General features: G+C 67.1%; 3 protein-coding genes across 3 annotated transcripts; 2 read left to right on the top strand and 1 right to left on the bottom strand.

Moving 5' to 3' along the window:
* The first annotated feature begins 792 nt into the window (after window positions 1-792).
* Window positions 793-6,198, top strand: GARIN5B (golgi associated RAB2 interactor family member 5B). The gene is given in 10 exon segments (XM_058674379.1): window positions 793-1,161; window positions 1,354-1,508; window positions 1,598-1,856; window positions 2,444-2,468; window positions 2,609-2,673; window positions 2,779-2,900; window positions 3,128-3,283; window positions 3,285-5,063; window positions 5,975-6,059; window positions 6,167-6,198. Coding segments are annotated over 9 exon segments (2,739 nt in total). The 5' UTR covers window positions 793-1,011; the 3' UTR covers window positions 6,003-6,059; window positions 6,167-6,198.
* A 167-nt stretch (window positions 6,199-6,365) lies between these two features.
* On the top strand, window positions 6,366-7,378 carry LOC101531621 (cytochrome c oxidase subunit 6B2). Its single transcript, XM_004596928.3, has 4 exons — window positions 6,366-6,495; window positions 6,600-6,722; window positions 7,063-7,163; window positions 7,235-7,378. The coding sequence occupies exons 2-4, from the start codon at window positions 6,611-6,613 to the stop codon at window positions 7,286-7,288; spliced, it is 267 nt and encodes an 88-aa protein (XP_004596985.2). The 5' UTR covers window positions 6,366-6,495; window positions 6,600-6,610; the 3' UTR covers window positions 7,289-7,378.
* A 2,314-nt stretch (window positions 7,379-9,692) lies between these two features.
* KMT5C (lysine methyltransferase 5C) lies at window positions 9,693-14,021 on the bottom strand. The gene is made up of 9 exons (XM_004597096.2): window positions 13,916-14,021; window positions 12,868-13,084; window positions 12,623-12,788; window positions 12,424-12,533; window positions 12,169-12,332; window positions 12,036-12,055; window positions 10,818-10,954; window positions 10,554-10,723; window positions 9,693-10,452 (listed from the first exon to the last, which is right to left on the bottom strand). The coding sequence occupies exons 2-9, from the start codon at window positions 12,975-12,977 to the stop codon at window positions 9,941-9,943; spliced, it is 1,389 nt and encodes a 462-aa protein (XP_004597153.2). The 5' UTR covers window positions 12,978-13,084; window positions 13,916-14,021; the 3' UTR covers window positions 9,693-9,940.

The following is a 14,021-nucleotide window of genomic DNA, read 5'->3' as shown; positions in this document are numbered from 1 at the left end:
ATGGAGAAGGGGAATTAAACTAGCTGATCCCCACCTGTGGAGGGTGAGCTCTTAGGGCTGGGTCCCCAGCGCGGGGAGGGGCGTCTGGCTGCTGACCAGCGCCTGAGTCACACCGAGGGAGGGCTTCCAGGCGCCCACCCCTGCTGGACACGGCTGTGATCTCAGACTCATTATGACAGCCTGTGGTGCATCAGGGGGCTGCCAGGGACACCCCTGGTGGGCGGCCGGACCACTGGGTGATGTCCCCTGGGCGTACCTCACTGTGGACTCTTTCATCACAACTGTGTATTCTGTGTGACACTTTTAAACAAAAAAACCAATAAACACTCTTTTGAGAATGACAGTACTGGCCTTGCCTCACTCATACTGCCCCCATTCCCCAGCAGCCCGAAGCCCTCTGGAAGGGGAAAGCTATGGAGGGGATGCCCTGTGCCGAGGTCATACAGGGTGGGGGGCAGACAGCACACGCTGCCCCGAGGAGCCAGCTGAGCCGGCCTGCGGCACCATTGGCATGGGCCTATTTGTGTCAGATACGAGGAAAATCAGGGCTCAGGGAGAGTGCAGGCCCGAGGCGAGGCCTGGACACAGGCCAGTGGAGGGGCATTACTGGACAGACCCTGCTGGCCAGTCATTCACTTCGGAAGGTCCACACAGACCCTCCCGGGGACTCTGTGTTGGCGTGATGGGGACCCAGGTTACAATTCACCCAGCACAAGCCAAGTCCCCAAGGAGAGACCTCCCAGGAAGTGTGCCTGATGAGGTCACAAAGCCCCCTTTCCAAGAGCTCCTCCCCCTGGTCAGTGCTGTCCACCCTGAAGGGCCATGGCCTCGCTCCAAGGCCCTCAGGCCTGGGCAAGTCCCGCTGTCTGTGCCCGCAGAGCTCGTGGCACCTCTAAAACCCAGGCCAGTGGGCTGGGGTAGGACGAGCTGGGCAGGAGCAAGCCCCTGCACCCCAGGCCCCGAGATCCGGGCTCCCCACGCCCTGTCACACACAGTCCCCACGCCACCACCATGAAGCGGCTACGGAACATCCGACGCATGGAGCTGCCCCAGGGGTCCCCCAAGTGGGTCCCTGTTCTGGGGGAGCTACAGAAGACGCTCCAGAGGGGCGAGTACCTGCCCCTCCGCCCGCTGCCCATGTTCGAGAGTAACTTTGTCCAGGTCCCCTCTGTCCCCTGGGGTGGGGAGCTAAGAGCGGAAGGGGGGAAGAGATGGGTGACGAGGGACCGGGATGGGGGCCTGAGGGGCTGGGGGACAGCTGGGGACGGGGTCCTGGGTTGGGCACACTGCAGTGTATTGGAGAAAGGAGGGGTCCCAGCCATGACTCCTCCGCCCCACCACCGGCCACCCCAGGTGACAAATCGTGGGAGTCCCGTGTTTCTGCATCACAGAACCAACAGACTGACCATGGGCGTCGCTGCCTCGCTGCCCGGCCTGGTGCAACCTGACATCCTGCTGATCGCCCAGCCCCCCCAAGGCAGAGACTGCGTCAACCTCGTGCTGACCAGGTACCTGCCCAGCTGGCCGCCTGCATGCCCGCCCTGGCCGCACCTGTCCCACTGGCCGCTGTAGCCGCCCTGTCTCCTGCCTCTGCCAGGATGATACCCCTAGACCTTGTACACCTCTACGTCCACGACCTGTCCGCTTGGCGCCTGAAGCTGCGGCTGGTCACCGGCCGCTACTACTACCTGGAACTGGACGCGCCGGATTCCGAGGTGGACTTCCTGTTCGACCGCTGGATCCGCCTCATCAACCTGCTGCGGGAGCCTGTCACCACCTGGGCCCCCAGGACTCTGCACACGCCCCCTCTGGACATGTCCTTGGGCTCAGCGCCGGCCTCCACCTGGCACCTGCAGGTGGGGTGATAACCCCCACAACCTTTCCCCAAATCCCCCAGAGGTAGCAGGGCCTAGAGACCCAAATGGAGCAGGCACTAGAGTCTAAGGAAGGAGGTTCTGGGCTGGACCCATAAGCTGAGGAAGAAAGGGCTGGGCTGGACCCCTGGGTGTGAGGGAGGAGGGGCTGGGCTGGACCCCTGGGTGTGACGGAGGAGGGGCTGGCCCCTGAGTGTGAGGGAGGAGGGTCTGGGCTGGACCCCTGGGTGTGAGGGAGGAGGGGCTGTGCTGGACCCCTGGGTGTGAGGGAGGAGGTCTGGGCTGGACCCCTGGGTGTGAAGGAGGGTCTGGGCTGGACCCCTGGGTGTGAGGGAGGAGGGTCTGGGCTGGACCCCTGGATGTGAGGTAGGAGGGGCTGGCCCCCTGGGTGTGAGGGAGGAGGGTCTGGGCTGGACCCCTGGGTGTGAGGGAGGAGGGGCTGTGCTGGCCCCCTGGGTGTGAGGGAGGAGGGGCTGGACCCCTGGCTCTGGGGTGATGCAGAGAGCTAGTTGAGAAAGCAGTGGCTCTCGGTCATCTTCCCTGATGACCACCTGTATCTTTGTCCACAGCAACAGTGCTATGGGGGACATGCAGGTGAGGAGACTGCTGGCTGTCCCGTCCGTGTTGCAAGCTGAGTCCTCAGGAATTCCTTGGGGTTGGTGGGGGAGGGATGGCCCAAAGTCCCGCCCCATGCCAGCAGGGCGCTGACAACCGCCTCTCCACCCTTATGGCAGTGGCAGTACCCGGACCCATGTTTCCTTACAAGATGCCGACATCCCAGAAACAGAAGAAGGCCAAGGTGGGCTGGTCCAGGGCAGGTCCCGCCCATGATGGGATGAGGGGGCGGGTCAGGGCACCGAAGATGGACTGGGCCCGCCTTCTCTGTCCTGCTCGCCCCTGCCAGGCCCTGAAGCGCAGGTTCAAGTCACAGGCTGTAGGCGACTCAGTGCCCCTCATCTGGTCCCAGCTGGAGCGGGCTGACTTCCAGAAGAAATCTTCAGAGAAGAAGTGGGCCAGGGTCTGGAGGTGGGCGGGGCCCGGGAGGCGGATTTGTGAGGGGAGGGGGCCCTGGCGAGACGGCTCAGCCCCCATGCTGTTGCTCCTGCAGATCCCTTCAGGATGCCCACGCAGACAGATCTCACACCCAGGTGTCCGGTGAGGCCAGCCGCTCCCTCTTCCTCAGGCGAGCTGGGGCTCCAGCCGCTTGAGTCCCAAAGAGCTCAGGCTCTTCCCTCTCCTCTCTTCACCCCCAGAAAAGGCCAGCATCACCATCCGCACCATCTTCAGCATCATTTCCAACACGATGAACCATTCACCATCCTTGCCAAAGGCCAGCTGGGGCCCAAGGGTGCAGGTGGGGAGGCTCGAGGGGGGGGGCTGGACTCCTGGGTGCCAACCAGGTGTCTCCCCTGTGCCCCCACGCACCCCGCAGGCTGGTACAGCTGACTCTGAGGGAGCCTCGGAGCAGCACAGGCTGCTGGACACGCCTTCGCGCTGTGTCGTCGGGGCCAGCACCACCTTCCCCTTCCCGGGCGCCTACAATCACCTGGACATGCTCCTGTGGCAGCAGGACCTGGAAGACCTCATGGACCCCGAGTCCAGCACGCTGTCCTCATCCTCCCTGGGCACAGCCCCAGGCGTGCCTCCTGGCCCTCCCTCCTGCACCAGGCCCAGTGAAAGGACCGGGCCTGGGAGCGCCTGGAAGGGACAGAGTCCGTCACTCTCCCAGAAGGCCGCCTCTGTCCCTCTCACGCCTTGGAAGGCACCATTCCTGGTTGACCAGTCCCACAAGGTCCCGGCTATCCCTGCTCCCCGCCCCAAGGCCCCAGCAGCGCTGCCACCACGTGCTCCTGCACCGTTATGGAAAGTTCCACCTATACCCAACATGTCCCACAAGACCTCCACCTCTATAAGACCGGCTGCCTCCCAGAAAGCCCCAGCTGCTTCTCTCCCTCACCGGAGGAGCCCACACAGGTTTCCACCTCACAGGGCCCCTGCTGTACGTCGAGGCGTGGTCCCAAAACTCCTGGCCATCCCCACCCCCAAAGCCCCACCCTCAGCTGTTGTTTCCCAAAAGGCCGTGACCTCCCCATCCCAAACAAGCAACCCTACATTCCCAGCACCCCCAGCTCCGAAGACCTCGGCTGTACCTCCCCCGTGGGGGAAGCCCCCCGACAGCGATGACCACCACAAGGACAGGGACCTGCTGCCAGCAGGGGTCCCTGGGCGGGAGCTGTTGGAGATGGACCAGCCTGAAGGCCGAGCCCAGCCGGCAGTGCTGGTGGGGGTCCAGCTGACAGACGTAGTGGAGATGAGGGCCCAAGCGACCTCGCTAGAACTGCCGTACACTACCACCAAGAAGGAGTCCCAGGAAGTATTGGTGACCAAGACTCGGGAAATTGCCCTAGAGGGCTTGCAGGGTAAGGGCAAGTGTGAGGACAGGGCCCACAAGGTCAAGGAGAAGAGAGTCCTGGAACTGCCTGGCATGAGGTCCAAGGAGGTGGAGCAGCAGAGGAGGTGGGTCAAAACCACGGAGCTGGCCGTCGAGGGCCCCCGCCCAGCGGAGCACAGTAGGCCCTTCTCCGTGGAGGGGCTGGCCCTAGCCAAGCTCATGATCATGGCTGGCTCCAAGGACCAGCACCAGCGGCCCGCAGTGGTCACGCTGCCCTCCTGGCTCTCCATGACCTCCCAGCCATCTGCTCTGCCCTTCAGCTCCAGCCAGATGTCCCCGATGGAGGCAACCCCCATGGCACCCATGCTGGCACGGGAGCAGCCAGAATTGCACACCTGGGGGATGGAATGTGCCACCCAGCGACGGATGGACAGCGAGGCATCCTGGCACCCCGGAAGGCCCTTTAAGGGGCCTCTGCACCACCCTCTGTCCACCCCCAACAGCCCCAAGCTGGCCGCCTCCTCGCAGGTTCCCATCGCCCTGCCTGCCTCGCGGTGGGAGGACTTGCCAGAGCCGCATGCCCCCACCAGGACGGGTACCAGCATGGCCAAGTCGCCCCAGCAGCAGCAGCCCCTGCGGAGGCCTCGTGATCACACCAGGGCACCCAGGCCACACCCACTGGCCAGGATGACCTCGTCTTCAGAAATCCTGCCCATGCTCCTAGAGATTGAGAAAATGAGGGGCATGGAGACCACCAAGGCAGAAGTACCCAAGGAGGAGCTGCACCTTCCACCTAGGTACTCCAGCCCCTGGGTGTGGCGATCCCAGGAAGGGGGGTGCTGCTGCTGGCAAGCTGCCACACTCAGCACTGGGGGAGGGGGTGTCGAGGAACACCCCGCTGAAAGAGGAGCAGGAGGAGGGGGGAGGGGACCAGTCACTGGCACTTTATGGAGGCAGCCAGGTGCCTGGGCCAGGAGTTAGCACCAGGGAATGTGGGGGGCTGACAGAGCGAGCAGGTGGGTTAGAGGTACGAGAGCTGGAGGGCTTGGGGTGGAAGGGTGGGAACTGAACTGGGTGAGCAAGGATTCTGGTGTGAGGGCAGAGGGCAAGAGCGTGGGGCGGGGTAGGAGATGTGATGGCTTAGTGGCAAGGGGAGGCTTGGAGGGACAGTGGGCGTGGCTGCGAGAACACTGGCCTGGGTAGGGGAACAGCAACCGGGCTTGTTTGTGGTTTGTTTGAAAGGCAGTGATGGAGGAAGCCACACACACACACACACACACACACACACACACACACACTCCTTTTAGCTGTGGGTTCGCTCCCCAAATGGCCACAACAGCCAGGTGGAAACCAGGAGCCAGGAACTCCATCCAGTCCCTCCCCTGTGACTGGCAGGAACCTGGCTGGCGACTGCTGTTTTCCCAGGTGCACTGCATTAGTTCCTGTTCCTGAACTGCCACGTGCAGCCTGGGGTGTGACCGTCCAAGCCAGGGTCTCCTGAAGAGAGACAGTTCAGGGATGACCGACTGGGAGGGGGCTAATGCAGGACATGGGGGGCAGACAGGGCTTCTTGGCCAGTGCAAGGGGCTGCAGAGTCCAGGCAGGTGGAGGCCACAGATGGCTCACCCAGGCTGCTGATGAGGTACAGGCACACGCACAGGGAGTCCGATCCTCTGGGACAAGTCACTAGAACCTTCTTCTCCGGCAGCACCAAGCACTCCCCACACTTTGAGTAGCAACGCAAGGGTTCAACCTCAGCCGGCAAACTGTCCAGCAGGAGCCAGCTTGGTCAGGTGGGTGCCCACCCTGAGCTCCTGGAGGCTGGGTGGGCGGGGGTCCCCGGAGAGACGACGACCCCCCTCATCCCCACCCTGTCCTGGCCTTCCTTCCCTCTGCTCAGGTCCCCAGGGTGCTGTGCACCCGACTGCACGCGAGCGCCGGCGGGGCCGGGGGCGCGCTGTCCTCCCCGCCCACACACAGCTGTGAATCTCCGTGTTTTGTGTATTGGGGGGCGGGAGCGGGGCGGGAGAGCCCGCGGATTAAAAGTCCGAGAGACTCGGTCCCAGCCCCGCGTCGGTGCCTGTGTGGGCGCGCGCGGGGGCCCTGAGGGCGGGCGCGAGGGCGCGTGGCCCGGAGCGCGCCCCGGGTGTCCCCGAGCTGGGTGGGACCCTCGCGGACGTGCCCCTCGCCTGTGTCAGCGGCAGACCCTGCTCCGAGCACCTCCAGCCGGTGAGGGGAGGGCGGGCCGCCTGGGGTTTGGGGGTGCTGGGGTCGGGGTCGGAGCAGGGCCCCCTTCGGGCTCCACGGATCCCACCCCTCCCCACCGCCCCCAGCGCCCCGCAGGATGGTGAATGACGACATACAGAAGGTCCCCAGGGGAAAACGGACCACACCGCCCTTCGACCCTCGGTTCCCCAACCAGAACCAGACCCGTAACTGCTACCAGAACTTTCTGGGTGAGGCCGGAGCAGTGGGGAGCTGGGGAAGGGCGAACCCCTCCAGGAAAACCCCCCCAAGGGGAGACCGTTGGGGCGTGGCCAGGCCGGGAGGGGAGGGGCTACGGTCGTGGGCGGGGCCGCGCGCTGGGGTGGAGCCGCTGAGGGGCGGGGTAGCGAGCTGTGACGGCTCGGTGAGGGCGGGGCCACGAGTTGGGTGGAGCCTCTGCGGGCGGGGCGGCGAGCTGGAGGTGGAGCCACCGATGGCGGGAGCCGGAGCTCTGTGGGCGGGGCTGTTGTCTGGGGGCGTGGCCGTCCTGGCGTGGGCGTGCCCCGCGGCAGCCACGCCCCCCGCCTGCAGAGTTCCACCGCTGCCTCAAGAACATGAACCGCCGCGGCAAAAGCCCGCAGCCGTGCGAGTACTACTACCGCGTGTACCGCTCGCTGTGCCCCGTCAGCTGGGTGAGCTGGCCGGGGCAGGTGGGCGGCGGGGCAGGGGCTCGGGCCGGGACCTGACGCGCGCCCCTCCCCAGGTGCAGCGCTGGGAGGAGCAGATCAGGCAGGGGACCTTCGCCGGCAAAATCTGAGCCCTCCCCGGCCCACCGCCCTGGCCTCTCTGACCCGCCACACCTTCTTCCCCAGTCTCTAAACTGCAAATAGAGTTCTGTTGCGGCTGACGCCTCTTCTCAGCGCCCGGCTAAATGGGGGGCCCGGGCCCTCCTGACCCCCACCCGAGTCCCCCCGACCCTCCCGAACCCCCACCCGAGTCCCCCCCACCCTCCTGAGTCCCCGGACCTTCCAGACCCCCCACCCGAGTCCCCCCTACCCTCCTGAGTCCCCGGACCCTCCAGACCCCCCACCCGAGTCCCCCCTACCCTCCTGAGTCCCCGGACCCTCCAGACCCCCCACCCGAGTCCCCCCTACCCTCCTGAGTCCCCGGACCCTCCAGACCCCCCACCCGAGTCCCCCCGACCCTTCCTTCCTCCCACCCGAGACCCCGGATCCCCACACTGCAGCCCCACCCAAGTCCCCCGGACCCTCCCGACCCCCACCCGAGTCCCTGGGCCCTCCTAAATCCCACCCGAGTTCCCCGGACCCTCCCGACCCCCACCCGAGTTCCCCAGACCCTCCCGACCCCCACCCGAGTCCCCGGATCCCCACACTGCGCCCCACCTGGCCATGGCGCCCAGCATGGCCATTCCGTCTCCTCTGCCCTGGCTGCGCCAACACTGAGTCAGGAGTGCCCCTTGGCCCAGCCCAGGTGGTCCTAACCTAGTCCTGTTTCCTCCGCCCCAGTGTGGAGGAGACCTGGGGTGGCTGTAGGGCGAGCCTGGGATTCTGGCTGAGTCTCAACCCCAGGGTTCAAGTGTGGCTGTGAGTGACCCTGGCAAGGTACCGGGTGATTCTGCTGACCTGGTCTGCCCAGGATTCCCCAGTGTCGAGTGATGTGGCTAAGTCCTCTATTGGCTTGCTCCCCACCCCGTGATGGCCCTCATGGCCCACAGCCCGGACGCACCCCACCTTCAGGGTCCCTGCCACAGGCTGCACCAACATGGCGCCAGGCCCCATGCCAGGGGTGGCCAGCTGTTACTGCCCCCTCGGGGTCTTCCCCCCAGCAGGTTCTCCTGACATGGAGCTTGGAAAGGCCCCGGCTGCCTCACCTCCAGCCTGGTCAGCACCACAGACTCTGACCCACCTCTTCCAGGGCTCCAATGGCCACCCCACCCCAATCTGTCCACTGTGTCCACCTCCTGAGACCCCAACGCCCCCTCCTCTGTCTCTCAGCAGCCCTCCAGGTGCTCCCTCTCCACCAAGGGTGTTTGTTGGCTAGAACAGCAGACTGGCCCACCTGCAACCCCACTCCAAGCCTCCCCAGAAGCCCAGGGCTGGCCTCACCCCCACACTTCCCACAAGCCCCTGCTGCCCAGCTCGGGTCCTGCCCTTCAGTGCCAGCCTCCTCTCCCTCCTGCAGCTCAGAGCTTGGGCTGATCCTGAGAAGGGCCGTGGCTGGCCAGCCCTGCACTGGGTCTGCATGGGAGACCCCCCACCCCTCAGAACACAGGAAGTGGCCTGGCCTGGCTGTTCTCAGAGAGCGGACAGTCTGTCTAGGGAGACAATTTGAATCATCGCTCAGCGTCCAACTGTTGGACAATGGGAGGTGCTGGGCAGGCAGCCCGGGAGTGAGGCCATGGGGTGGACGCACACACAGCGTTAAGGGTCAGAAAGCACACCCATGGGGAGAGACAGGGCTAGGAGGAGCGCCCCCACCTGGCGAGTGCCCTTTAAACTCCCTGAACTGGGACTTGAACCTGCACACCTACGTGGGACGGACACTGGTGTCATCCACAGTGACTTAGCCTACTGGGACACAAGGACACCCCACAGTTACCTGTACTCAGCTGTCTCCTGGCCACCAGCTGTGTTCTGATGCACATGGGCTGCGAGGCTCCACCAGGCCCTGCACTTGTCAAAGGCTGGCCCTCGGGGGCAGCAGAGGGCCCACAGCCAGCTACCCCACCTGCCTGCTCCAGGCCCCCTGAGCTTGGGTCCAGCTCCACAGCCTCAGAGGAGGGTGCTGGGATCTTGACTGACCAATGTCCTTCAGCAAGTGGAGCCAGTCGGGAGAGAAGACACAGCCCCAGGCAGGCCATCTGTCCCTCCTACCTGAGGGGGCTTGCCTCTGCTTGCCAGACCCCAGTCCCTCGCGCTGTCCCCCACGACGGGCCGGGCCACGGCAGGACGGAGGAGGGCATTACTTATAAGAAGGCTTTAATAAAATACAGAGTTCAAGTGCTTCCAATCTCCCATACCCCGCTCTGGTGTCGGGGAGGGGAGGCAGCCCCACCCCCAGCAGCACCAGGGATAGCACCATGAGAAAGATAAGGTCGCACCGGCCTCCCTGAGACCCATGGGGGCAGCGAGGAGGACTCGCCCCCAGACACCACTCCCCACTCCATCCCCTTTAGGCAGAGCTGAGCGCAAACTCCCCGCCCCACACGGGGTTCTTCAGCACAGGTCACCTCCTCCTGCAGCCTGGGCTTCCAGGAGAGGCCAGGGGAGGCCCCCACCCCCTATGGCTTTGCTCCCTGGGAAAGAAGGGGGCCTCCTGCAGTCCTGAGGTGGGAATGGGGAAGGGGGGAGGGCAGCCAGTGGCCAGGGTTCCCTGCAGGGTAGGGTGGCTCAGGGGTCAGCAGTTACTTGGGGGTGTCGGGCAGGCCTGTCCAGGCCCCTCTGCCCCATCAGGCCTCGTCTCTGTGGATATCCAGGTTGATGGCGCCCGTGGTGACCACCAGCCGCAGGCGCTTGGGTGGGGAGAAGCGGGCAAAGGCCAGGGCCTGCTTGGGGATGGGGCTGGGGGCTGGGGTCTCAGGGGCAGTGGTGGTGGCGGCAGCCACAGAGGCTGCTGGCACGGCTGGGGCCAGGCGGCTGAGGTCCACACGCACCACAGAAGGCAGCCCGTAGCGCCGGGCCCAGTGCCAGTCCTGCTGGGGAGCCCAGCGTGCAAGGGTGGGGCGGCCCAGGGCCACTAGGGCCTCAGCCTGCAGGCGGCAGTGGGGGCCGCAGCCCCCCCACTGGTGTACAGGGATGCAGACGGCAGGGAGGGTAGGAGGAATGGGGGTGCGCCGGGGCTGGGGCCGGGGCCGGCGGCGCTTCCGGGGGCGCACTTGATGCTGGAGCTGGGGCAGCCACTGCAGCCAGAGGGGTGAAGCGTCCCGCTGGGGGCTGTGCAGGCGCAGGGGCTGGCAGGCAGCTGCAACAGGAAGGGGTGTGGGTGGAGAGGGGGGAGGGTCAGTGGCCCTGCAGATGGGGGGGAACAGCCTACCCCACTCCCCTCAGCCACCCCCAGTCTACCACAGCAGAGGTCCTGGCGCTGCGCGGGCCTGTGGCTGCATGCCCATGGGCCAGGCCCACTTGGTTCCTGCTGTAGCCGCCGCTTGGTCTCCCGGAGCTCGTACTTGTCTTGGGACTGGGTGGGCAGCTCCGGCTCCCTGGGCTGCAGCCGGAACGCCCCTTCACCCTTCCTGGGAGGACCAGACAAAGAGCAGAGGCAGCTGGGGTGCAAAGCGAGGCGGCATGGGCTCCTGGTCTCAGGGACCCCAGCACCCCCGGCCCCACCTCTCACAGGTGTAGCATTCACACAGCTCGTTCTGGTCGCCAAAGAAGCCCTCGCCATAGAAGCAGGTCACCTCATCTCCCGGCTCGATGTCCCGGAGCACCTTCACACAGGCTGCGTTCCCATCTACAGGCACAAACTGGGGGCGGCACAGCTCAGCACCCCCACTGCCCGGGCCTGACCCACACAGGGCTAGCCCACTGGCATCCACCCCCCATCCTGCAGGACGATGAGCTACCCTGACCTGGCAGGGTGCCATGGCAGCATGAGCCACGCCCTCCCGCACTTTCCCCAGCTGGGTGGCAGTGCCAAGCTCCACCCCATACACCCAAGCCGCCAGAATGGCTCACTCCCTGCCAGCCTGTGCTGCCCAGCCCCAGCCAGCTCGGCTCCTCCCCTGCCCACTCCTCCGGCATGCCTCCAGGACCACAGATCCAGCCTCCCCCATGGGCTCTGCTTCACGCTCTGCTCAGGGGCTACAGGGCCGACCCACAGGGCCCTGCCGCGCCCCGTCCCCTCCTGCAGCATGGCCAGGCCTAGAGGCAGCATGGGGCCTGTGGTCAGGCTCGGCCTCCACCCCAGGCCCCCCACGGGCTGTGTCCAGCCTGGGCCGCCCTCCTGCGCTTCCCCTCCACGCCCAGGATGACCGTGGTCTGCCGCCAGTGCGTGGCAGGTCCCTCCAGGCTCAGCTGAGCTGGCCACTCTGCAGCACCGGTCTGTGGTCTCAAGCTACTCCTTGCCGCTCCCGGCTGCCCTGGGCTGAGGACTCTTACCGACCCATGGAGAAACCAAGGCCAGGCCCTGCAGTCCAAGCTCTAGCCTGCTTTGGGTCCCATGCCCAGGGGGTTCCACCAAGGTACCACCCAAGGCCTCCCAGAGCTCGGCCCCCCATCTCTGGCCCTTCACACCCCCGCACAACTGCTCCTCAGGGCCTGGGCCTCCCTCGCCTCCCTGCGGCCCCAGACCCTGCAGCTGTCTGCCAGGGCCCAGAGGCCTGTCTGCCTGGAAGGACCCGCTGCCCCCGCTGCTCTCCCGTCAGCCACACCTGCTTCAGCCAGTGAAGCCCCCTCCTCTCCTCCTCTCCCCACCCACGCCAGGGGTCCAGGTGTGGAGACAGGGAGTCTCCTGGGCAGGTGGGAAGCCAGCCAGAGGCCCTGAGACCGCTCTGCACTCCAGCTGGCCAGCGGTGGGCCTCAGGCCGGCGGGGGCCCCGTGCTCACCTTGCAGTTGGGTCTGCAGTCTGCAGCCAGGAGGGAGAGGTGGGGGGAGAAAAGAGGCCGGTGAGCAGGTGAGCAGGTGACCGAGCCGCTGGCGGCCACCGCAGGGAGGCCCAGCCGCCCGCTCCCGGCTCACCGTGGTTGATGAAGGCAGCAGGGCCGAGCCACAGCTGCGTGCAGCGCTTGCGGGTGGAGTACATGATGCTGAAGTCGTTCTCGCCGGCCCTCAGCAGCCCCTCGTCGGCCTCCCGCAGCTCGGCCACGCAGCCCACCAGCAGCTCCAGCTTTTCATTCTTCTTCCTGAGGGGCCAGGCAGGGGGCGGGAGCCGTGAGCCCCGCGAGCCCCGCGAGCCCCGCGAGTGGGCAGCCCCCGGCCCAGCAGCCCCCTCACCAGGCCCGCGTGGACACGATCTTGGCCCCGTTGGTCTCCATGGAGTAGCGCGAGCAGGGCAGGATGGTGAAGCCGCTCTCGGGCAGGAAGGCGCGCAGGTAGCGGTAGATCTGGGGGAGGGGGCCGGGGACAGCCGTCAGCGTCGGAGCCCCCCACTCGTGTCCCGGGACGCTCCGCTCTGGCCTCCCCCGTCCCTCACGTGGGTCTTGAGCGCCGCCTCCTGCCGCGGCCGCCGGCTCTGGAAGTAGTGGGCCATCCAGCCCCCGAGCGTGAGGGCGCGGTACGCTGCCTCCAGGTCGCGCTGCCGCAGGAAGGTGTCCAGCGCAGCGCGCAGGTAGTGCTGGCGCCGCAGAGGCGGCACGGGGCTGGGGGAGAGCGCACGTTGGGGCCGGGGCCTCGGCGACCCCGGCCCCGCAGCCGAGGGGCGCGGCGGGGACCCCTCACCTGACGTTCATCTTGTGGGTGCGGAAGCCCAGGTAGGGGTCGAGCACCAGGCTAGTGGCCAGGTCGTCGTTCTCGCACAGCTCCCGGGCGGTCACTTTGTCGGGCCCCATGGAGCCCGGCGAGCATGCTGCCCCTGGCACCGAGCAGGTGGCGCGGGGGCGGGGGCCTGGCCGGCAGCTCGCTCGGTGCCAGCCAGGAGCCGGGAGCTACTCCTCATCTGCGGAGCGGGCAGGGAGAAGGGCGCTCAGGGCTCCCGGACACAACAGGTGCCCCGACCGCCCACGGTGGCACGTCCCGGGGGGCGGCACGTCCCGGGGGGCAGCCGGGGGGCAGATCCCCAAGGGCCCGACGGCGGAGCCGCCACCAGCGGGAAGGGGGAGCCTCGGGGAGCTGGTGGGAGGGCCCGGGAGAAGCCCCAGACAGCCCGGAGCAAGGACAAAAGGGGGCAGGTGGAGCGACCCCCCGCAAGAAGAAACGCAGAGCGAGGAAAACCCACCAAGAGCAACCCTACAACGAAGGAGGGCGACCCTGTGCCCCGCAGCCGGGCCTCGGGGGCCCCGGGGCAGGGAGGGGACCCCGGCACTGCCCGCCCAGCCGGGAGAAGGGTCCGGGAGGGACGGCCCAGGGCCAAGCTCGGAGATGGCGGAAGCTGGAGGGACAGGGGCCTGGAAGGGGGCGTGGGACAGCCCCGGGGTTCCAGCACGAGGCCGGCAGGTGCTGCTGGCTGGGCACTGAGAGTCCAGAGGAAGGACAGTGAGGGGGCCCCGGGGAGTCGGGGTCGGACCGGCCGCGGCACGCCTGAGGCGGTGAAGGGTCACGTTAGGCCAGCGTCGGGGTGCAGAGGAGTGCACGGCGGGGCAGGGGTGAGAGAGGTGTCGGGCAGAGGCCTGGCGGGGCGCCCCGAGGCCCCGGCCCCGCCGCGGGAGCCCGGGGACACGAGGAGGGCCGCGCGGGGCGGGGGGCAGTCGGGGCGGGGGGCGACGGGGAGCCCCGGCGGCGCGGGGCGGGGGCCGGGGGATCGGAGGTCGGGCCCCGCGCCGCCCCTCACCCGCTTCTCCTCCTCCTCCTCCTCCTCAGGCGCCCGCGCTGCAGCCGCCACCACCTCCCACCGCCTCCTCCAGCTCTCGCCAGACGCGGTCACCGCGCCTCGAGCC

This window comes from Ochotona princeps, chromosome 16, assembly GCF_030435755.1.
Source record: "Ochotona princeps isolate mOchPri1 chromosome 16, mOchPri1.hap1, whole genome shotgun sequence".
Lineage (NCBI taxonomy): Eukaryota > Metazoa > Chordata > Mammalia > Lagomorpha > Ochotonidae > Ochotona > Ochotona princeps.
Note: the sequence above shows the minus strand (reverse complement) of the source record. Positions and strands in the feature narration are given on the sequence as shown.